This window comes from Chionomys nivalis, chromosome 6 (assembly GCF_950005125.1).
Source record: "Chionomys nivalis chromosome 6, mChiNiv1.1, whole genome shotgun sequence".
Lineage (NCBI taxonomy): Eukaryota > Metazoa > Chordata > Mammalia > Rodentia > Cricetidae > Chionomys > Chionomys nivalis.
In genome coordinates, this window is record NC_080091.1 from 67,673,170 (window position 1) to 67,697,965 (window position 24,796).

Here is a 24,796-nt window from a genome sequence, read left to right on the forward strand (position 1 = left end):
TGAGAGTCTGATATAGGATGATGTCAATTTAAGGCCAGCTTAGTCTACATAGTGAGTTCAAGACTAACCTACATAGTGAGACCCTGTGACACACAAAGATAATCCGATTCAAATTGAATATTAAGGTAGAAGTTTTGGGTGCGTATATATGCAATTTGTGTTTAGAGTGTTGTTAATAACTGGTTTTGTTTTTTTGATTTTTGAGACAGGGTTTCTTTGTGTAACAGCTCTGGCTGTCCTGGAATTGGCTTTGTAGACCAGACTAACCTTAGAACTCACAGAGCTCCTTGCCCCTCTGCCTCCTATTAGGACTGGGATTAAAGGCGTGGGCCGTCACCACCCAACAGTTGTTTATTTGAAAAGCCAGTCTTTTCACGTTTTCCCACAGCACAGCAAACCTTATCTATCCCTATCCCTACTTTCTGTATCTTTTTGGAATATGTTCTCTTATTTAAGACAGCTGCTTGCAAATAAACTACAACTTGCTCAGATGCATGTCTTCTAAAGGCTCTCATGGAGAAAGAAGACGAAATGTGCAAGATTGGATGCTGAGTTAGTGGAGTGTAAGTCCCTTATAGTGCAGTAAATGAGACTGATGTAAATTGAATACAGAAAGTAAAGCTGATAATTGAGATATTTTGTTGTTTTTATACATCAGAATTTCCCAATTTTACTAAATATTGTTTGGACATTCAATCTTCTTATGTGATGATATTTTCCATATATCTGCACACAAAGAAGAAGAGGTGGTTTGTAAACTGGTTAAGTATAAGAGGGAAGATAAGATTTATTTTTGTATGAGATAGTAACCCCCATTCTGAAAAAAATGCATATATTATATTTGAAGAATGTAAAAGTAGTACATAACAAAGTAACATATAAACTATAATATTATATAGTATATTACCACTTGTGTGTGTGTGTGTGTGTATATTACCACTTGTAATCCTTTGCCCTTCTTTATTCTCATTCTAATCCCGTTCTGTTTGTGTGGCTGTATAGATGATTTTTAGTTTGCGTCTTGTTTTTTTAACATTATAGCTTAAAAAAATCAAGACAAACAACCTCCTTTAATATTATCTAAAATCTGGACTCCTCCACCTTGGGGGACCAAAGTAGGAGGATTGGAAGTTCAAGGCTTCCCTCTACTTGAGTGACTTTAAGACCAGCTTGGGAAATTTAATGAGGCTCTGTCTCAAAATAAGAAAACTAAAAAGAAGCCTGAGAATATGTGAGGCCATAGGTTCCACTCTTAGTACTACAGAAAAAAAAATTATCCATAGCCCTGACTGTCCTGGAACTCTGTAGACCAGGCTGGCCCCGAGTTCAGAGATCCACCTGCCTCTGCCTCCTCAATGCTGGGAATAAAGGTGTGTCTCACCACCACCTAGTTTATTCTTTAAATTAAAAAAAATTACTTTAAGTAGTTTCTTGCTGTGCTGCGCATGCAGGTCTTGAACTTGCGTCCTTCAGCAGTCCTTGTGCTCTGTGCCCACAGTCATCCGGACGAGAGCTACACCTTCCGTATTCAGCTCAAAATGCAGTGTTTAGTGGATGCCTACTTAGTCACTGTCCTATTCTTGCTAACAAACACTGTGACCCAGGCAACTCTTATAAAAGAAACCATTTAACTGGGAACTTTACAGTTTCAGAGACTTAGTTTATTTTCATTGCAGAAAGCATGGCTTTGGACAGGGTGGTGATGGAGATTGGGCCTGTGCAGATGCCTTCTTATTCAGACCACACTGCCTAAAATTCTGTCTTTCTGAGTAGAGTGAGAGCCTTGTTTCTCCTTAGCAGTAAAACAACTCAATTTTAGAAGGAACAAGTCATGAAAATAGATGTTTCTTCAAAGATATGCAAGTGGTAATGTACATATAACCTTAGCCACATTAAACCTTAGGGAAATGCAAATCAAAACTAGCTAGTCAGACTAGATAAATCTAAATAAAATTGCCATAATTAAAAAGAAGAACAATAACAGGTATTGGTTGAGAGCGTAGTGAAATTGGAGCGCTTGTACATTGTTAATGGGAATTGCAGTGATGCACCTCCAGGAACAATAGTCCAGTGGTTCCTCAAAGGGCTGCACAGTTACTGTATGACTTAGAATTCCATTTTAAGAAATATGAAAACATGTATCTGCAGAAAGCCCATTCATGATCATTGAGAATGGGGCTGGAGAGATGACTCAGTGGTTAGAAGCACTGGCTGCTCTTCAGAGGACTCAAATTCAATTCCGAGCACCCACATGTCGGCTCTGATTCCAATTCCAGAGGATCCAGTGTTCTCTTCTGGCCTCCTTGGGCACGGTACACATGTGGTTCATGTACATACATGCAGGCAAAGTACACATGTGTATAAAATAAGAATTTAAAAAAGAATGCTTAGAGTAAGATTATGTATTATAATCAAAAAGTAGATATTCAAATTTCCATTATTTGGCAAGTTGTTAAATAAGAAACGCTCTCTTTGTACTGTAGCCTGTTGCTCAGCAGCAGTGAGTGAGAGAGGCCCAGCTGTTGTAGGCTGCAAGTAAGGCGAAGTTTGAAACTGTTCAGGGAAGCAAAGCAAAAACATGATAAAAAGCCATATTGCATGGCTCCATTTATACAATGTCCCTGAATAGGGAGTCTATATAAACAGATTTGTGATTGCCAGGGATTAGAGGAGGGGACTGAGATTAAGTATTCATGGATGAGAATATGTTAGGAATTTTCTGGAATTAGATTGTGGTGATAGTTGCACAGTTCTGTAAATATACTGAAAAACCTCTGAATTATATGCTTCAAAATGGTGAATATAGACCAGGGGGTGCTGGCTGAGTGGAAAGCACTTGCCTAGTACACATGAGGCCCTGGGTTTACTCCTTTGTACCACAAACACCAAAAAAAGGTAAGCCCCCTAAACCCAAAGAATAAATAAAAACTAAAAAGAAGAAAGAGACTGCAGAGGTGTAGCTCAGCTGTTATGAGCACTTGCTGCTCTTGCAGAGGACCTGGGTTTGGCTCCTGGCTCCCATTCTGTGCAGTTTACAGACAGCCACCTGTATCTCTAGTTTGAGGACTTCCGACACACTCTGCTGGCTTCTGAGGGCACTTGTACTTGTGTGGTGCACACATACACAACCAAGCACAAACACACATACATAGATATAAAGAAAGAAAGATGTGTTTCTCAACCTGTGAATTGTGACCCCTTTGGGGGGATTGAATGACCCTTTTACAGGGGTCGTCTTAGACCATTGGAAAACAAAGATATTTACATAAGATTCATAACAGCCAGGGCTGTCAACAGAGAAACCCTGTCTCAAAAACAAACAAAAAGTCTTAACAGTAGTAAAACTATAGTTATGAAGTAGCAACTAAAATAATTTTATGGTTGGCAGTCACTACAGCATGAGGAACTGTATTAAAGGGTTGTAGGATTAGGAAGGTTGAGAACCACTGGATAGTGAATTTTATGATGTGTGTATTCTGTTTTAATAAAGATGATATAATAATAGATAATTGGGAGCCCACACATTTTAAAGTATGTCCAGATGATAGCCACTGTGCCCAGCTACATCTTGAATTTGGAACTAGCAGGTTTTGCAAAGTGCTGAAATGTGAGTTGTAAGGGAGAAGGAAGTCAAGAGCTGCTCATGTGGTCCCAGCTTCCAGTCCTAGCACTCTGCTATGTGGAAGCCAGCTGGGCCTATAGTGTGAGATACTGTCTCGCAAGGACAGCAAAATCGCTATTACATTTTTGGTTTCAGCAAGTGGAAGTTGCCCTTAGCTGAGATTTACACATGCCTGGCTTGGGTGTTTATGGAGCACTGTGTATCTCTGAACAAGCACTGGGGGAAAGAGCTGAAGGGAGGAAGGATTTATTCAGCTCCTTGTTTCAGAGGTTTCTATCAGCACATTGACTCCTTTGCTTCTGGACCTCTGGGGGAAGCAGAGCACCATGCTTGGAGCATGCGGAGAACAGAGCAGTTTCCTCCCTCGAGTAGGGAAATCAGATAGAGAGACAGGAAGAACCAGGGCCAGACAGACTCTTCATGTCACACCTCTGGTAAGGTGACCTACTTCTAAACCAAACAAGTTTCACCTCCAGGTTCCTACCTCTACCAGTTCAATCATTAGTCTGTCCGTGTATTAATCTTGACTAGGTAAGAACTCTGATAATCTAATCACATCTTACCCATCAGATCTACCAGCTGAAGATCATGCTCAGTGGGGAGTTTGATGTTACTCCAGGCAAGAATTGCTTGTTAAATTAGAACATGTTAATTTGTTAGCATGTTGCTTGAGTTTCAAGCGATTAGGTTGTCTGTTTCATCTACTCATCTACTCTTTGGTGGTTTCATTCAACCATATCACTTGAAACCCAAGCAAGAAACAACCAAAGAGTAGATGAGACAGACAAAAAGAAGTCTTAAGACTAAATAAGCCCTGGATACTCCATTGTTTCAAGGCGAGAGATTAGCAACCCCAAGAGTGGTAGTGTCCTCAAGAGACTAAGGTCTTGGGATGAATTGCTCAGCTGTGGAAAGGTAAGGACTGACAAATGGACTTGAGATTGAGATTTTTCTGACTCATCCTCTCCCTTTGCTCACGCCTCTCTCCTCCCCCTTCACTTTGATACTGAGGTAGCTCATGCTTACTGGATAAGTGTTGTACCACTGAGCTGTATCCCTAGCTAAAATCACTTTCTGCTGATTGCTAATAAACAGAAATATAGATGGGACCAGGGTAGAATTTTCTGACGCAAGCCTGGAGGCCTGAATTTGATCTGTGGGACTCATTCATGTAAAGGTGGAGGGAGATAAACAACTAACTGCACAGTCTTCTGACCTCCACATAACAACAATAACCATTAGAACTGCCATCAACCCGGCTAAATTACCTGATGAATTCAGTACTCCATAATGATAGTTCTGTATATATAGTTCTTTATCTTAGAACATTTTTATTTTTCCTGGCTTTTTGAGACATAGCCTGACTGTCCTGGAACTCACAGTGCGGACCAGGCTGGCCTGGAACTCAAAGAGGTCTGGCCTCTCGCATCTGGCTTTTCTTCTCTAGAACTTTTATCTCCTTTTCTGGCCTAACTTACATGCTGAGTGACCTCTGGTACAGTGTAGTAGGGAAGTGATTGTGGCAAGAATCTGCTTTTCTGTTTGCAGAAGGAAAGTTGTCAGCAGTTTACACTCACTCTGGGGCATTTTAATGCCTTCAGCAGCTCCTTTCTATTTCCAGTTTGTTCTTGTTAGCATGAGTACCTCTTGTGGGGATTCTGTCAGTTTCTCTTTTTCTTTCTTTCTTTTTTTGGTTTTTTGGAGCCTGTCCTGTAAGTAGCCTCGAATCCACAGAGCTCTGCCTGCCTCTGCCTCTGAGTGCTAGGGTTAAAGGTGTACTGCCACCGCCACTTGGCTATTGTTTTGTTAATACTAGGAATTGTATTGATTGAATTTTCAAACATTTAAAAATGCCATAGTCTTAATAAATTAATGCATTGCATTTTTATGTAACTAATGTACCTTAAGTGGTTAAAGTTTACATCTGAAGTGTCCAGAGGGCTCTGTGTTGGGCTTAGCTGGTGGACATAGACTTTGAGAGGTGATTAACTCACAAGGGCTTTGTTGTAATCAATGAATCAGTTCACTGGTTCATAATTTGGCCTTAACTAAAGAGGGTGGAAACTAGGAAGTGGGTCATGGTTGGAGGAAGTAGGTGCTAAGTAGGGAGGCAGCATCCGATTCCTAGCACTCTCAGTTCCTCCGTCCAGGAGCTGGCAGGAAGCGTCTCTCTCGCTGTTGCTGTTGTCTGATGTGCCTCACCATAGGGGACAGCAATGGAGCCACTCATCCACAAGCTAGAACCTGAAACCGTGACTCAGATAATTCCTTTCTTAGTTTATTGCAAGTATTTTCACAGTGGCAAAAAAGTGTACCTTATCTGCTACTTTTTACTATCCGCTTGCATTCGTGAGATATTCCTATAATTGACAAATGTAGTGTTTTACGGGTTTTGTTTTCATGGCTTGGCTCTCTGACCAGTGAGCCCCAGGGCTTTCCCATCTCTTTCCTTCCCTGCTCTAGGATTATAAGCAACTGTACTCTGCCTAGCTTTTTATGGGGTTCTGGAGACTGAAGTCAGGTTCTTATGCTGGCGCCCCAGGCTTTTTACAGATTGACCTATCTCTCCAGCCCCAAGACTTGCTCTTTTTGATCTGTGGATCAGTTAAAAGTATGTCGCTCAGATTCCAAGTGTTTGAAGATTTTCCTCTTGTCTTTACGGATTTCTAGTTTGTCTCTTTGCAGTTAGAGGCATATATACTTTGTATGCTCTCGATTCTTTGAAGCTCGTTAAGACTTGTTATGTCATGCAGGCTATGGTTTATCATGGTAAATCGTGCATTTGAAAGGAATGTCTGTTCTGCCACTGTGGAGAGGAATGTTCCATGAGTGTTGACTAGATCCCTAATTGTTGGTGGTGTTGTTCTGTCTTCTTGGGTATTGTCTAGTTGCTCTACAAATTGCTGTCAGTGGAGTATTGAGATCTGGACTGAAGTGAGATTTGTGTACTTTCCCTTTTAGTTCTGTCAGCTTTTTTTCCTGTTTGTAGTTGTTTTTGATGCATAGATATTTAGTGTTGTTATATTTTTTTTCTAGTATATTGGCCCTTACTACACAATGACCTCTTATTTCCCACTGATAATCTTTCCTCTGAATTCTACTTCTATCTGATATAATATATAAAAAGTAATTTTTAATTTTAATTAATTTAAATTTAGGCACATGTGGCTCGTGGCTGTCATTACTGGAAGGTGGAGGGAGCTATGACACAGTTTAATTAAAGGTAAATTTTATAGTATGTTAAAAGATGTTAAGAGCAATGGGGGATTAGCTAGCAGCGGGGACTGAGACAGTGAGTGGGATGGTCAGGGAAGAGATTCTTGACTATGACACTGAAGAGGGAACAGAATTATACATGCTAATAACCTTGTGAAGAGGACATATAAGGGCTGGCAGGGAGGCAGGCAAATGTATGAACCTGAGCTTTACTCAGAATGGCCTGGAAAACTACTTGAGAACTTAGAGCAGCCCCTGATTTAAGCTGACTTTGGCTTTGTAAAGATTACCGTGGCTGATGTGTTGAAAATAGACTCTAGGGGACTGTGGTGCAGTGGAGACAAGTTAGGGGATAGGAATGCAGGAGCAGGATAATGGCTGCCAGACACAGTAGTTAGGGTAGATTTTGGGAAAAATATCAAGACCTTTAATTTCAGAGGTTATCATCTCTTTAAAACATCTGAAATTAAAGATTATTAATTTTAGAGATGTTAAGTTGGAGATGTTTATTAGACATACCGAAGCAGAGAAAACAAGTAGACTGTGGATGTACTGCAGATCCACAGGTCCCTCCCCTTGTGGAACTTACATCGTCCTGGATATGGATAATAGACACATTGGTGAATAAACACAGTGAATGAGTAACGTACTAGAGATAACAAACAGGAAGAAAATCCAAGTAAGAAAGGAAGTATGTTTTTTTGTGGAGAGTGTGGATGCTGCTCATTTAGTAGAGTGCTTGCCTAGCATACACGAAGCCCTGGGCTTTGATCTTGGCACCACATAAAACTGGAGGTGGAAGCAGGAGGATCAGAAGTTTAGAGTCGTACTTGGATACATAGGGAGTTCAAGGTCACCTGGGCTACTGAAAAGATTTTCTTGTACTGAATTAACAGTATGGTCCCATTTGAGTAATAATAAGGTGGTGAGAAACTCTGTCTTACAGATAACTGTTAGAAAAGTAGACAGAGGGAGCCCGAGTGTGAAGGGTCCCAGGTGGGAGCGTGGCTGAAATGCTTGAAGAGAGCAGAAGAGCCGGGAGGCTAGATGTGCTTCCAGTGGCAAAAGCAAGGGAACATTAGGGGCAGGTAGTGTCATGATGGCAAGTGTCTGGATGACAGGCTATTTTAATGGTGCTCTGTCCTGAGTGAGATGGGATAGAAAATTAGGGACAGTTTAGCAGATGGAAAGTGTCATCCAACCTATGGATTAACTGTCACTGCTTGTGTTACGTAGATTGGAAGAAAAAAGAATGGAAGCAGGGGAATTGGTTAGTGCAGGCTAGTAGAAAGTCTGTTAAGTCAGGGGTGATGGCAGTAGAGGGGGTAAGGAGCACACTTTAGGAATTGCATTGCCAGGTTGTCTTTCCACTTGGATGAGAGACAAGCATAATTCCAAGATTTTGACCTGAGCATCTAGAAGGGTAGAGTTACATTAACTGAGATGGAAATACCAGGAGAGCAGGTTGAAGGGAGTGATTGGGGTACAGTCTTAGGTATGTTAAGTTTAGGATGCCTATTAGATATCTGAGTATAGGTGTTCAGTAGGCATTTTGGTAATGTTTATGGGCCCTTTTATGCTTTAAAATAAGTAAAGATATTAAAACAGTACATTTATTATTTAGAAATATGTTACACTATATTGTTATTTTAATTTTTAACATGTTCATATCATGACAGCTGGAGTATTTTGGAGATAAATTGATTTGTTTTTGGCTTTGCTGTCAGAGTGGTGCTAAGAGTTAGTCACACATAGATGTTCCATCTTAGAAGTGGGAGTATAATTATGTAGTCTGAGTGTTTTTACTTGCTTTCTATTTTAGGTCCTATTACTACTGGATTTGCAAGATTTTTAATATGAATTTTTCTTTGAATTATGATTTAAATATCAAAAATCTTTAAATTTTTTAAAAAAGGGAAATATTTTAGTTTTGGAAGTCAGAATGCCAAGGAAAAAGAAAAATCTTGGGGGAAATCCTTTGCGGAAGACTGCAAACTCTCAGGAAATTGTCGTATCCCGTGTTGCTAGTCATGAGGAGCCAACCACTACTCTCCCTTCCATGTGTGAGACAAAAATTGCTCAGGAAGAACTCTTCACCAGTATCTCAGAGATGTTTTCTGCTCTGGATCCTGATGTAGTGTATTTGATGCTTTCTGAATGTGATTTTAAAGGTGAGAAAAGTTTAGTTTGAATCCTTTGCATCTTATAAGAAGACTTCATGTTCTATACCGTGATGAATAGCAATGCAGAAAAATGATATTATTTTGTTTGTCGTGTGTTAAGTATCTCCCATGGACAAAGGTACTAAGTTTGGTATCTGTAGAGATGTGTAGATAAAGATGCTTTCTACTATAAAGAAATGTACAGTTGTAGATGTAAGATGCATGAGTACAAATACGTTCTGCATTTCATTCCTCTTACCTCCTCTAGTCAAGTTGGTCTTCTTGACATCTTTGAGTTTGTTTTCCTAAGTTGTTATTGAGAAATAATAGTATGTATTGTATAGGTGTTTGTGGTGAGGATTGAAGGTTTAATTTGTTGTTTGATAAAGACTTCCGTATAGTATGCTATAAATTACCTGTAATAAGTTGTTTAGAAGTATGTTTGCAGGCAAAGAGAATACTTAGTTGTCTGGGTGGATAAAAGTTAATATTATTTTTGACTGTGGTTGTAAGATAAAATCGTTGTAGATTTGAAGGTTTTGCACATGCCTGGTAAGCTTACATTCTAAGTTACTGTGTGAGCTGTAATGTGAGCATTTCTCTCCTGTTATGATATATACCAGAACCCAGGTTTCATTGGTGCTCGGAAACAATAGCAGGGAGTGTGCTGTAAGTGACTAACACACCTGTTTTCTAATTTTGTTGTCTTTAAGTTTGATTTCTTGAACATACATGTAGAACACAGTTGGGGATTGCAGCCATGTTATCCTGTGACCTAACAAACTCATTTCTCTTTTTCAGAATCTCCCGTAGACCGTTTTTATAAACTTGATGTTATGAGTACTTTGAATAATAGCATTGATGGCATTTTATGTTCTGCTTTTTAAAACTCAACATAATGGGAAAGTTTTCAGTGCTCTTATATATTTCTCTTTATAACAAGCTTTTTTTTTATTTTTTATTTTTTTATTGAAAAAAAATTTTCCGCCTCCTCCCCACCTCCCATTTCCCTCCCCATCCCCCCGCCCCTCTCCCCCTACCCCCACTCCTCTTCTCCTCCCTCTCCAGTCCCAGGAGCAGTCAGAGTTATGTGTTTCTCTTTGGTGGTTTCTTAATGCTCCAGTGAGTTGTATTCTAATTTATTTTATCTAAGTTTCTCATTAATCATCATTATTACAAAGAATATTTCAGTGAAAATTGCCTTTTGTTTCTTTTGGCTTTTCTTTTTAGCCCTAAAGCTTTACTTCTTGCAGCACAGGTTAAGAATAGTTTTCTGGGGCTGGAGAGATGGCTCAGTGATTAAGAGCACCAACTGTTCTTCCAGAGGACCCGGGTTCAGTTCCCAGCACCCACATGGCAGCTCACAACAGTCTATAACTCCAGTTCCAAGGGACCTGACACCCATGGCAAAATATCAAGGCACATAAAATAAAACTAAATAAATTAGACAAAGAATAATTTTCTGGTCTTGGAACTATACTGCTAAATTAGCAACCAGTGAGGTATGCCAGAGTGTAACACTACCACAGCCTTCTCAGCCTTGTGAAGAATTATTTTAAGGTTTCAGTAGTAATAAGATTGTGTCTGTTCTTAACTTTTTAAAATAAAGAATAATGTTGAACATTTGTATATTTGAGGTTTTCTCATATTCTATTAATCATTTAGTTTTAAGGTCATTTTTATATTATGGTTTTAATTTTTCCAGCAATCTTTTTAATGATAATTATCTCTGTATCTTGGTATATTACTTTATACTGCTTTTCATTATAAATATGCTACTTCTCTAGTTGATCGCTTTGTTTATGTACCATGTTTTTTTTATTTTTTATTTTCTCTCTTCTGTTTGCTTTTTTCCCTATACTTTGTTTTAGTGTTTAGGGCTTCTTGTCTTTGTAGTTTTTCTGTGTTCTCCTAACTGACCTCTCTGCCAGGTTTGCCCCTCCAACCCCTCTTTGTTTTTCTCTTAAGGGAACATTAATTGGGTGCTTGCTAGGTGCCAGTCCTTGTGCACAGCACTTTTCATGGACTTTCTCATTTAATCCCCACAACAACCTATGAGGTAGGTACTTTTATTATCCCCTATTACAAACAAGAGAGTCAGTTTAGGGAAGTTTACTAGCTTGTTTGAAGTATCATACCAAGCATGTAGAGATTTCAGTGATGGTGTCTGACTCCAGAACAGAGCTGTGTCCTATGTGCTGTGCCTTTCCATGTTTAGCTTCCTTAAGACGAAACAATATAAAACAGAAACATGAAATAGAAAGGACCTCCAAATTTCAAATGCTTAAAAATGACTTTCTTTTCTTGTGGTGCTGATGTCAGACCCAGGACTGCAAGCGTTTTACCCAGGCTCTCTGCCACTGAGCACCGTCCCTAGCTCTAACGTGTTTGAAACCTAATGGCTCTCTTATTTGTGTTGCACCAAGAGCTCAGCATTGGAGTCAGACACACCCGACCCTGACTCTGTTACTGTGTGACTGGGGTCCAGTTTGTAATACTTTTTTGAGCTTCATTTTCTTGATGCTTTCTAGGATGATAGGTTTTAAAGTATTAATTGAAGACCCCCCCCCAAAAAAAAAGAAGACCCAGTGAGGTGATTGTGTAGTGCTCCTAGCCAAGTGCTGAGGCTGGTGGTTTCTCTTCCTCGCATGGCATTCAGGACCCCTCTCAGTTGTACCCAGTCTCCTCCAGTTTATCTTCCTCCTTCATCCACTGCACAGAACCCTATGAGCTAACTCTCCAACCAACTTCTCTGAATACTTGAAACACGTTTTATATTTTCTTTTCATTGAGACAGGTTCTCACTATATAGCCCTGGCTGTCCTGGATCCCACTATGTAGACCAGGCTGGCTTTGAACTCAGAGATCTGCCTGCCTCTTCCTCCTGAGTGCTGGGATTAAAGGCAGTTTTGTATTTTCAAACTTGGCTTTAACTTTTGCCCTGTTTGGCAACTTGATTTTTAATCTTTTAAGTGCCAGATCATATACTACTTTATGTGAAATCTTTCCGTATTCTTCTATCACTATAGTATTTCTACGTTATTAAAAGTGCACATTGTTTATATTATGATGTAATTATATTTTAATGTAGATGTCTTTATAATCCATTTAAACTTTATAAAATCATTTGTATTAAAAATATGTCTTAATTTTTGTAGCAAGTATTTCTGATTTATATTTTTTATATTGTAAAAAACATAGAGTGAACAATGTAAATGGATAGGTTTACTAAGAGAATACATACTTAAAATTCTTTATCCTTAGTAGGATATCCAGTAGGTAAATAATTGTTGGGTGAATCAACTGATTTTAGAACCTTTATAAAAGACCCTAATATATAGTCTGTTTATCAGAAATTTTTAATTGGTAGTAGTTTATTAGTTTGAAAGAATACCGTTCCATGGCTCTGTCACTGATACTTCTCTAATGTAGATTTTGATTTGTTAGAGTAGTGTTAATTTTCAAAAGATTGATACATTTTCAGTGTGTATATGTATTTTGTTGTTGCTGTTATTGTTCTCATGCAGTTGAAAATGCTATGGACTGTCTACTAGAATTATCTGCCACTGATGCCAAGATGGAAGAATCGCTTTCACAAACTTGTGTTGCTTGTGAGGACAAGCCAGTTGCATCAGGAAGTGCAGCAATGGACATGCGTCCTCCTGAAGAAGACAGTGAAGATTCAAAACTGGATTCATTTTTGGATATGCAGCTAACTGAAGACTTGGATTCCTTAATACAGAATGCTTTCGAGAAATTGAACTCTTCTCCTGATGACCAAGTATATTCATTTTTGCCTTTGCAAGATGCTAAGAGTTTTAATGACTCTTCTACCCTTATGAATTCAGATTCTAGTGGTATGACTTCTGTTCTTTCTGGACAGAATACGGGCTCAAACAATGCAATTCTCCAGAATTCTGCTGCTTCACTAGGTTCAAACCCACTGACTTCACCTTCAGTTTTGAATGAGTCTGAAAGTTTTACCAAGGGTAGCTCGCTGGCAGTAGACGGTGGCTTCTCAGAAGATTCTCCTCTCAGTAGCTCTTTAAATCCAGCAGACGACGCTGTTGTAGGTTGTGGCAATTTTAGCCAAAGACAGAAAGATCTTTTAGAACCCAAGTGTCCTAGTACACAGTGTCCTCAAGCCCTTGTAGATTTGGGTACTAGTGAACCTCAGGTTCCTTCAAATCTTCCTCTACAAAATCCAGGGCTTGATTTACCAGGTACAGATGGGGACCGGAAATCTGCTTCTGTGCCTGATGTTTTTGTGCCCTCTGAAGGGTTCAGTTTCAAGCCACACAAACATCCTGAACTGCCACCAAAAGGGAAGGATATGAATTACTGCCCAGTTCTTGCCCCTCTCCCTTTACTCCTTCCTCCTCCACCACCTCCACCAATTTGGAACCCCATGATTCCTGCTTTTGACCTCTTTCAAGGAAACCATGGCTTCGTAGCACCTGTTGTGACCACAGCTGCACACTGGAGACCTGTCAACTACACATTTCCACCCCCCATCATCTCCCATACTTCCCCAACAAAAGCATGGAGAAACAGTGAGGGGACAAGTGCTTACCAAGTGCAAGAGGCCCCGGTGTCCCAGCCTGCCAGGAAGAAGACCACATCTTATGTTGGCTTAGTTCTTGTGCTTCTCAGAGGGCTACCAGGCTCAGGGAAGTCCTTTCTGGCAAGGTATGAGGATTTATTGGCATTTTTAAGGAAATACGATTCATGAATTTGTACTGCTAATATGAATGTACAGAACACTTTGCTAAACAGGTGGTTAATAACTCAAGTTATTTATTTACTATTTTTTCTTTTAAGATAGTAATATTCAATAGCCGGGTAGTGGTAGCACACACCTGCAGTCTCAGGTGGTAATAGGGGTCAAACTCAGGACGCTGTGCGTGGCAGGAAAGCATTCTACCAATTGAGCTACATCTCTTGCCCCAGTAATAGCAATATAAAATAATTCAATGTCACTTATATTTTATATAAAAAGTATCCATATAAAATCAGTTGCAGCAGTTGCTTGTGAAATGAATGGGAATAGAAGTAGTACTCTAACAGGTGATAGATTGTAGAGCTAGGTTTCAGGATCAATGCCAAAGTCTAGTTTTGAGAGTGGAAATAGAAGGTTTTTTGTCACAAAACAGGAACTATATTGTTTGTAGAAATAAGTGGGAGTCTGGTCCATAACATTACGTTAGCATTAACATGTGATCTGAGGAAAATCTGATACAACAGTAAGGTTTTTTTGATTTATTGGAAAGGTCACGAATGGATTTTTTTAAAAATTAATTTTCTTATACTGTAAGGGTAGAAAGCAGAGGTTAGGGGTTGATTCTGAAAGACAAAGAAGTTGAGAAAAGCTGAAAGGGACCCCATAGTGTAGTTCACCTTCTTTTCCTTATGTACGTATGTGTTTGCATAAGTATAGGCCCGTGTGTATTTGCAGGTACGTGTGTGGGCATGTTTGGAGGCCCAAGGTTGATTTTGGGTGTCTTCCTCAATTCCTTTCCACTTTTTTCATTGAGTCTCTCAATTGAACTCAGAGCTTGCTATGGCAAGTCTGGCTAGCTAGCTTGCTGCAGGTATTTCCTGGCTCCACCTTCCAAGCACTGGAATTGCTAGGGGCCGCCATACCCACACAGCAGTTTTCCATATGTCCTGAACATCTGAATACGCTTCATGCTTACATGACAAGTAGTTTCTACTTGTGCAATAGCCATCATCTCCCCAGCCTATGGTTACAGCTTTATTTAAGATAACTCAGGTAGGTGCATATTTAGACCAGGTGTGCTGGTCATGTGCATGTCTCAGCTCTTGAGAGGTGAAGACTGCAAGACCAAGTGTTCAAGGTCACCCTTAGTTAGTTTGAGGTCAGTAAGTTTGAGGCCAGCCTGGGCTGCATGAGATCCTGTTTCATAAAACAAAACCAAATTGTATTTCGGAATAATTTGTATAAAGCAAAATAGACCTATCTTGGCTCAGGTGTTTTTTTTTCCTCGAAGAGTTGAACTTTTGCTTAAGACAATTTCAGTGTAATTTATTTGAATTTTATTGCTCCTTTAAATATTATTACTTGTGTTTTTATTTGAAGTATGACTATAAAAGAAGAGAGAATTCTGGAAAGAAAATTAATGAAAATAATCCCTTTTGTCATTCTTAGGACTTTGCAAGAGGATAACCCAGGTGGAGTCATTCTTAGTACTGATGATTACTTTTATATAAATGGACAGTACCAGTTTGATGTAAAGTACTTAGGAGAAGCCCACGAATGGAATCAGAATCGAGGTAAGAACAGGTGTGAGGGTCTGCATGCTGTTAAAGTAGTAGGAAGAGAAAGTTTTCTTTAGGATTTGTTATTTGAGAGCACTTTAAAGAACTTTGTTTACTTATGTTTTGTGGTGCTTACTCATACCACACAAGTGTGCTGCCGCTGACTATAGCCAGAGGTAGAGGTGGGAGGATCTCTGCAAGTTCGAGACCAGCCTAGTCTGGCCTATAGAGTGAATTCCAGGAGAGCTAGTGGCTATGCAGAGAAACTCTGCTTCGAAAAGCAAGACAAACAAACAAAAATAATTTGTAATTAAGATAAATCAGGATAATCCCAGCATTTGGGAGGCAGAGATAGGTGGATCTGATTTTGAGACCAGCCTGGTTTACAGAGTGAGTTCCGGGACAGTCAGGGCTACACAAAGAAACCCTGCCTTGAAAAAACAAACAAACAAAAAAGAGTTTGTAATTTAAAAAAAAAGTAATTATTTATGCATATGAGTGCGCTGTTTGCATGTATGCCAGCTTGACAGAAGAGGGCATCAGATCCCATTATAGATGGCTGTGAGCCACCATGTGGTTTCTGGGAATTGAACTCAGGACCTCTGGAGGAATAGGTAGTGCTCTTAGCTACTGAACCATCTCTCCAGTTCGAGTTTGTAATTCTTTTTTTTTTTTTTTTTTAAATTCTTATGTTTTGGCGCACAAGGACATGTGTTCAATTCCCATCCCCTTCAGATAAGTCAGACAAGGCAGTGTGTGCTTGTAATCTTAGTGTTGGGGAAGTAGGGACAAGAACGGTCCCTGGGCCAGCCAGTCTGGCCAGATGGGTGAGTTCCAGGTTAATCGAGAGACCCTGCCTCAAAAGTAAGGTAGAGAGCTATTAAGGACAGCACCTAAACTGGGTAAGGTGGCACATGCTATTAATCCCAGCACTAGCACTGGGAGGCAGAAACAGGCAGATTTCTGTGAGTTGGAGGCCAGCCTGGTCTACAGAGAGTTCCAGGACAGCCAGAGCTGTTACCCAGAGAAACCCTGTCTCAAAAAAATATAAAGTTCAACATGGCCTCCCCTACCCTTCCCTCCTTTCCCCTCCTCTCCCCTTCCCTCCCCTCTTTTCCCCTCTCTTGTCCTCCCCTCTCCTTTCCTCCCCTTTCTTCTCCTCTCCTCTTCTTCTCCTCTCCCCTTTCTCTGTCCCCACTTCTCTTTCTGTCTCCAATTCTTCTCTTTGAGTCAAAGTCTTGCTGGGAATCTAGGCTGACTTTAAACTATTTATCTCTTGCTTCATCATCCCTGTCCCATTTCTGAAATGGAACTTGACTTGTTAAATACTGGTCTTCCCTAGATTGATTCCATCTGTCCAGCCAGTCTCCCTCCCTCCCTCCCTCCCTCCCTCCTTCCCTCCTTCCCTCCCTCCTTCCCCCTCATCCTTTTCTTCTTTTATTCTTAACTGGGTTGGACCCAGGACCATAATGTGTGAGGCAGGCTCTGTCTATTACTAAGAGCAGTAGAGGAAGACCCTGAAGTCTTGCTTTGGTTTCCTCATGAGTGCATGAGTATGCACATGCACACTTACCTGCCTCTGCCACACAGACTACATGCATACATACATACATATACACATATACATACCCATCTGTCCATCCATCCATCCATATACACATGCACACACAACAAAAAAGTGTTATTTTGTGGTCAAATAATGAAGTATCACATCCGTGACTTTTAACTATGAAATTAAGATTAGATTTTTTAATGAAGGTTATACTTATATATATATATATATATTTTAAACTTGGTTTATTTATTTATTTATTATGTACACAGTGTTCAGCCTCCATGCCTGCAGGCCAGAAGAGGGCACCAGACCCTATTACAGATGGTTGTGAGCCACCATGTGGTTGCTGGGAATTGAACTCAAGACCTCTGGAAGAGCAGTCAGTGCTTTTAACCTCTGAGTCATCTCTCCAGCCCCAATATTTTTGTTTTTTGAGACAGGTTCTCTCTATTGTGTAGCTCTGACTGTTCTGGAACTTGCTTCTGATACAGTCTAGGGATCTTGGTTGGAATTGTTTCCTCTGTCTGTTAAAGAATAAAAAGGCAGAAAAATCTGAAGTGCCACAGGCTGCAGCAGAGACTCCTCAAGCACCCAGCAGAAAGGTGTTTAATTAGCGGTGAGGAAACACATGTAACTACAGGCACACATAGAAAAAAATCCTCTGCAAAGCTGAGAGGGAACACTGGAAGCAGAAAAATCCATCTCTTCTCTAGGACTGGGGTTGTCAAGGCCTCTGAAGAGTTTTCCTCCCCTAACTTAGGGTTGATCAGTTTGAAGAAAGCCAGGATGGTTGGTTGACTCAGAACTGTCTTGAACAGGCCTTGAACTGGTGAACCAGTCCATCAGCAGGGGCCTACTGGTGGCAGACAAAAGCCTACAAAACTTGGTTTTGAGCTGTCAGGAGGGTGAGGAAGAAGCTGGCCATCTTGGAAATTCATGACCTTTATTATTACCTAGCCATGACCTCTTTCTCTGTTTGTCTTTTTCCCAGTGAGTCTAACTCCTTGACTTTGACCACCATGCCTACTCTATTTAATATTAAAATGATGTCATTTTGTATTGTATTTTTCAGCAAAAGAAGCATTTGAGAAGAAGGTATCTCCAGTAATCATAGATAATACAAACCTTCAAGCATGGGAAATGAAGCCATATGTTGCTTTGGTTTGTACCATAAGTTTGTTTGTATTATTGGGTTTGGAATCATTGAGGGAATGTCAATCTCACAGGTGAATCTCCAACACTGCAGAATGTCTTGGTTTGCCTTGAACCGAGTCTTAGTCTTTGGTGGAATGGGAAGAGTAAGACAGCTAGACTGAGCTTCTCTGTGAAGCTAAGTTTACTCAGCTTTAAGATTCTCATGTTCAAATGTTACCCTCTCTTTTTCTCTGCTCCCTACTATTGAACCTTCTAGGTGTAGCATTGTGCTTGGTATATAGTAACATTATTGACTAAATCCGATAAAGGAAGCTGTTGTGACAGCTTGCTTGCTTGCTTCCTTCTTGCCAGCGAGTGATGTCTGTGATGTGCCCTCCATTACTAACGTATGCCTTGCAATTGGAAGAACTTCTGCCTCCTTAGTTGAGTGCATATTGGAGTTTTCCTTTTACATCCTCAACACATCCAGATTGCTTTTTATATCATTTGGTTTACTAAAGGGTCTGCAGCAACTCAGAGATTTGCCAGAGTCACAGTTAATAAATTTTAACAAAGAAAGAGACTTTATTAAATACTGGCCAGGACCATGGATACTGCCCAGGTCCATACCCAAGTCTCATGCTAAGAATGCAGCTCCAAATTACATTAGTCAGGTTTATAAAGGCAAACTCACAAGGCTAGTTCCTGCCTTCATGCAATCAGAGGCAAGACACATCCTTGTGTACTCCTGCCTACATAAAGCACACATCCTGTGCAATTGGTGCAACTAACCTTGTTTATAGATGTAAAAACACATGACTTGATATCTTATGTGAACATCGGCCCCCGGCATTTTAGGAAGTTACCTTGGGCAAGTGGGGCTTACAGGTTAGAGGCATTTTTGTTTTATAGATCTCTTAAGCATAGTAATTTAAACTAAAAAATGTAACATTAGCCGTCATGTTTAGTGCACTTGAACTGTTTTTTAAGTACAATTCTTCACCTTTCTGGGGAAGATGTGTCTTGAAAGCCGTGCATGGTGCTGAAACACCTTTAATCCCAGTGCCAAAGGAGGCAGAGGCAGGTAGATCACTGAGTTCAAGACCAGCCTGGTCAACATAGGGAATTCCAGGAGAACCAGGGCTACATAGAGAGAGACTGTCTCAAACATCCCCGCCCTTCCAGTGTGTTTTCACTGTAGAAGCAGTGGATTTGATTTTAGTTTGTTGGAAGCAGAAATATACTTTGTTTAATAGCTGTCTAAGATGCTCAGTGTTGGGATAGGCTTACAATTCAAGACTGTTCTGTATTCTTCCCATGTTTTCTGTAGTCCTCTTAGAAAGTTTTGTGGTTTTGTCTTTCCGTATTTATTTATGTTTGTCTACATTCATGTGAATCACCTGTGTGCAGCAGGATCACAGAGTCCAGAAGGGCATTGGATCCATGGCACTGGAGTTGCAAGTGGTTGTGAGCCACCATGTGGGTGATGAATTGAACTTGAAATCCAGCCCCAACACTTAATTTTTTTAAGTAGAAAATAAAGGGTTCCAATTGCTTTGTTTCTGATGTCCCAATTCTTTTTATCTTCTGTATTTTTTTTTTTTTTTGGATAGGTTATCAGTTCATAACCCAGGCAGCCTTGAACTGTTTTGTCTGTTTTAGCCTCTTATGTACTGGAATTACAGGTGTGCTCTGCTCTACACAACTTCCTCTTTCCTTCCTCCTGTCCTTCCATCCTTCCATCCTTCCGTCCTGGAACTCGCTCTGTAGATCAGGCTGGCCTTGAACTCAGATCTGCCTGCCTGTGCTTCCTGAGTTCTGGGATTAAAGTTGTGTGCCACCATTGCCTAGCTTCCTTTTTTCTTTTATGATTGAAAATACGAAAACACTTTTTCATGCTGGGCATTACACAGAGAAACCCTGTTGCAAAAAAGCCAAAAGGAAACAAAATAAAAAACATTCTTTTCCAGTATTGATTTCTTGGCTTTTCTTAACTATACTCAGAAGTGTATAAGAGACCCTGCTTCTCACAGAATGTCAAGTCAAACTCATTTGTTTCCTCATAAAGACTTGGATATAAGGAGATGAGGCTAGGTCTGGAGTGTTAGACAAAAGATCAATTCTCAGGCACTGCATTTTGAGCAGAGGCATGGATGAAAAGGACAGTCTAGTACCATAAAACAAAGAAATAAAGAAAATAAAAACTGGTGGTAGTCTTGTCTTTTTTTTCTTTATGGTTCGTTAAAACAGGGTTTCTCTGTGTAGTCCTGACTGTTCACTCTCTATACCCAGGCTGACTTTGAACTCACAGAGATCCACCTACCTCTGAAAATAGCTGGAATTAAAGGCCTAAGCCATGACCTCTTGGCCACAGACTTTTTTTTTTTTTTTTAAACAAAAGGGATCTGGTAAATAGCTGGTACATGGAAAGTAGAATATGATGAGACAAATAAGTGGATGGTATTTATATATTATGGAATTAATTCAAAGGAAGAAAAGGTGCACAGTGTCTGAGAGGGAATTGCCCAAATCAGTTATTCCTGAGGGAGGATTAGTTACAGTGTAAAAGTGCTGTGGTTGATATGTGTACTACAGTCACGCTAGAGCTCTGGAACATGGAATAATCTGTTGTTGGCAGCAGGTTTTAAATAAAACTGACATTGAATGAAAATGAGAACATTATTGCTCCATGGTGTGGTTGAGGAGAAGGTTGTATCATCTATGAGGGAGAGAGCAGCCAGAGGCACCTGGAAAAGTTCAGACTGAACTGGGCCAGCAGAATAGACCAGGACCATGAGAAGAGAAGCCAAGAGGACCAAGAGAGTGAATGGGAACCAATGGCGGAGTCATGTAGAGAAGCTGAGCCTCTTGGTTGGAGAGGTTTAGGATAGGGGGCAGGGTAAGAATTGCTGGGAGGAACCACAGATACTGAGTAAGAGCTGTCCCAGTTTCTTTGGAACCTGACAGGCATGTACATACTTGATAAATATCCAAACTTTAAAACAGTGCCTAAAGTCCTTTTCCTAGAGAGAAGTACCTTTAATAGTGTTTTTGAGAATCTTTCCAGATGTTTTTCATGCATGGACAAATTTGTGAATAATTTATTTTCTCCCAAGTGAAAATTGTTTGGCTTACTTTCTTATCAGTTTATTTTAAGGGATGTTTCTCATTCTCTCATTTAATATAGAATTTTAAAAATGATGTGTTTGGGGCTTGGAGAAATAGCTCAGCAGTTTAAGAGCACTTGACTACTTTTCCAGAGGTCCTGAGTTCAATTTCTAGCAACCACATGGTGGCTCACAACCATCTGTAATGGGATCTTTCCCCCTCTTCTGATGTGCATGAAGACAGAAGAACACTCATATACATAAAATACACAAATTAGTCTTTAAGCCAGACTGGTGGTGTCACCTGCCTTTAATCCCAGCATTTAGGAGCCAGAGACAGGTGGTTCTCCGAATTTGAGGCCAGCCTGATCTACAAAGTAAGTTCTAGGTCAGACAGGGCTATACAGAGAAACCCCATCTTTAAACAAAACAAGATTTTATTTTATGTTTATATCCTCATTTATTTAGATAAATCCATATCAGTAGCCAGATCTTTTCTGTTCTTTGCTATTACAAATAATAGTGAGCTAAATATCTTGGCATACACATGTTTTGTTTATGTCTATCCATGTTTGTTCTGTTTATACAACTATCAGTAACATAAAGTTTTGGAACTAAATTGCTGGGTCAAGGAGATTGTGTAAAATTGCGTTTCCCCATTACAGTTTATTCCAATTCTTACTTCTGACCCACTTCAGCCTTCAAGGTAGTGTCTTAGTGTGAGTTTCTTTTGCTGTGAAGGATACCATGAGCACGACTGTTCTCGTAAAGGAGAACATTTAATTGAGGTGGCATCTTACAATCAGAGGTTCAGTCCATTATCATGGTGGGGAACATGGTGGCCTGCATGCAGACATGGTATTGGAGAAGTAGCTGAGAGTCCTACATCTTGCAGGCAACAGAATTGAACTGAGACACTGGGTAGTATCTTGAGCATATATGAGACCTCAAAGCCCGCCTCCACAGTGACACACTTCCTCCAATGAGACCACACCTACCCCAACAAGGCCACACCTCTTAATAGTGCCACTCCCTATGGGGGCCATTTTCTTTGAAACCCCCACAGGTATCCCTGGGCTGTAGAGTGAGCCAGGAACCCTAGGAAAAGGATAAAAGTTCAGCTAAAGGAGACAGAAGCACTCAGAACCCAATGTTGTGGTGCTTGCTTGTAATTCCAGTTTTTCTACAAAGTGACTTCAAGCTACTTGAGGCTTTATCTCAAAACAAACACCCCCAAAACCAACAGCAGCGCAAACCCTCCCAATAATCCTTGCTGTCTCTCTAAGACAGTAGACTTTTTAAAGAGATTTGTTTGCTTGTTTATTTGTTTGTTTATTTATTTAATATATACTGCATGTATGTTTGTGCAAGGATGCCAGATCTCTTGGAATTGAAGTTACAGACAGCTGTGAGCTGCTGCATGGGTGCTGGGAATTGAATCTGGGTTGTTTGTAAGAACAGCCAGTGTTCTTAACTGCAGAGCCATCTCTCTAGCCCCAGCAGATAGATTTTTGATCTCCTGACCAGGTCATCTGTGAGAGTTTTTGTTTCTAACATGATACAGTTTGCAAACATGGCATTTAAATTTATGGAAAAATTATATACATTCTTTTTTGTCTTTTCCATATGCAGTCTCAGAAGCATAAATATAAGGTCCTTTTCCGGGAACCAGACACATGGTGGAAGTTCAAACCAAAGGAGCTTGCAAGGTAAAACTTGGAGGTTTTTTGACATGGCCTTTTATTCCACAACAGTGACTGAAGGTTTATTTTGATTGTTTTTTTCTTTATAAATGACGAATGAAACAAATGTGATTAGATTTTGGCTTGACCACTTACAAATTGGTAAGATTTTATATTATGTATGTTTTATCTTATTTAAAAAGAATTATTTTAAAGATCTTTATATGTGTGTGTGTGTGTGTGTGTGTGTGTGTGTGTGTGTGTATGAATGGGTGCAAGCACTCATGTGTCACATCACTTGTTCAAGGTCAGAGGAGAACTCTGGAGTTAGTTATCCTACCCCAGTGACAAAAAATTATCATCAGGCCTTCAAGCAAGTGCCTGTGTCCACTTGGTGGCCCTTATCTCAAGTTTTATGAAAAGTTGGGAGATTTATAATACATGGCCATACATTGTCAGTTGTGTACTTCTTTGTAATAAACTAAATCTAGAACACTTGAGCCGTGTACTTGGAGCGTCTAGAATTCTTAAAGTAGGAGGGAAAGGTTGCAGATATTTCGGTCTCCTACCCCAACTCGTTATCTAGGTGCTTGTCTTGAATTAAAAATATGTTATTTAAGAGATGAACATTTGCTGGTCTTGGTGGTGCACACCTTTAATCCCAGCACTTGGGAGGCAGAAGCAGATGAATCTCTGAGTTCCAGGTCAGCCTGGTCTTCAGAGTGAATTCTAGAACAACCAGGGCTCTGTTGGACAGAGAAACCTGCCTCAATAAAACCAAAAAGAAAAAAATAAAAGATGAGCATTCATTGTTTTTCTTTTGTGCTGTGTATTCTTTTAGAAGATTTTATGTAATTTTAGGATACTTTTTTGTAATAATTTTCATACTAACTAAAAGACAGTCTGACCTTAATATATTCACAATGTTGTATGACCATCACTACTGTTTAATTCTGAAACATTTCTTCCTTTTCTTTCTTCCTTCCCTTTCTTCCCCTCCCTTCCTCTTCCTTCCCTCCTTCCTTCCTTCCTTCCTTCCTTCCTTCCTTCCTTCCTTCCTTCCTTCCTTCCTTCCTTCCTTCCTTCCTTCCTTCCTTCCTTCCGTCTTTTCTTCCTTTCTCCCACAAAGAAATACCCCAGCAGTTCCTTCTCTGGCAACCCCTGATGTGTTTTTTTCCCTAGGGTTTTCCTGCTCTGGACCCTGTATTTACAATGAATACTTGGAGTCTTTTTGTCTAGCATCTTGCACTTACAATGTTGCCACAGTTTATCTATGTTGCATCTTGTCATACTCAATTTCTTTTTTATTGTCTTTTGATATATTAGTGGATCTGGTTTCCTTTATTTGTTTGGAATTTTTGCATCCATATGGATGAATGACATTAGGGACCAGCATTCCCCTCCCTGACCGGCCTTGCCTGATTTTGGTACCGTAAACTAATTGAGAAGTATTTCCTCTCAATTGGAATTTCCCCTGTCTCACTCATCCTGGCAACCCTGGAACTGCATAGATCTGCCTACCTTTGTCTCCTGAGCCCTGGGGTTTGAAACCTGTGTAACCACAACCAGCCCCAACTGTCACTTATTAAATGTTCATACTTGCTTAATGAACATGTGTATTGGAGGCTTGTGAAAAGTTCAGTAGGCAAAGGCACCTGCAGCCAAGCTTGAGCACTTGAGTTTGATCCCCTGGTTCACATGGTAGGAGAGAACCAACTCCTGTAAGTTGTCCTCCGACTTCCACATGTGTGCTGTGGCATGTGTGTATTCATACACATACAGCACACATGCATACAAAACCCCGCTGTATACTGGTGATGTTGTGTTAATATGGTTAGTAGTCATACTTAGCAGTTCTGCTGTGCAGTGTGTTCTGTAGCTTTCTGTGCTTGTTGTGCTTTGGTTGGTCTTGTGGGGTGAACTCTTCCAATGTGAGACAGTGTGTTGAACTTCTGTTCTATTGCCAATCAATTCTGTCCGTTGCCCTACCTGTGTTTGCTTTATATATTTGGAAGTTAGTTGTTGAAATTCCTAAGAGC

General features: G+C 40.1%; 1 protein-coding gene across 6 annotated transcripts in view; it reads left to right on the forward strand.

Moving 5' to 3' along the window:
• The window catches only part of N4bp2 (NEDD4 binding protein 2), an 81,288-nt gene that overhangs the window by 12,689 nt on the left and 43,803 nt on the right, over window positions 1–24,796 (forward strand). For 2 of the 6 annotated variants that reach the window (XM_057771740.1, XM_057771745.1), the window contains exons 3-8: window positions 6,781–6,845; window positions 8,661–9,009; window positions 12,528–13,689; window positions 15,170–15,294; window positions 17,907–17,995; window positions 22,708–22,784. In XM_057771740.1, coding sequence (XP_057627723.1) covers window positions 8,781–9,009; window positions 12,528–13,689; window positions 15,170–15,294; window positions 17,907–17,995; window positions 22,708–22,784 — 1,682 coding nt within the window. In that variant the 5' untranslated portion in view covers window positions 6,781–6,845; window positions 8,661–8,780. Of the gene's footprint in view, window positions 1–5,007; window positions 5,036–6,780; window positions 6,846–8,660; window positions 9,010–10,973; window positions 11,060–12,527; window positions 13,690–15,169; window positions 15,295–17,906; window positions 17,996–22,707; window positions 22,785–24,796 lie in introns of those variants that run through there. The other 4 variants (XM_057771742.1, XM_057771741.1, XM_057771744.1 and 1 more) reach the window with 4 other exon arrangements.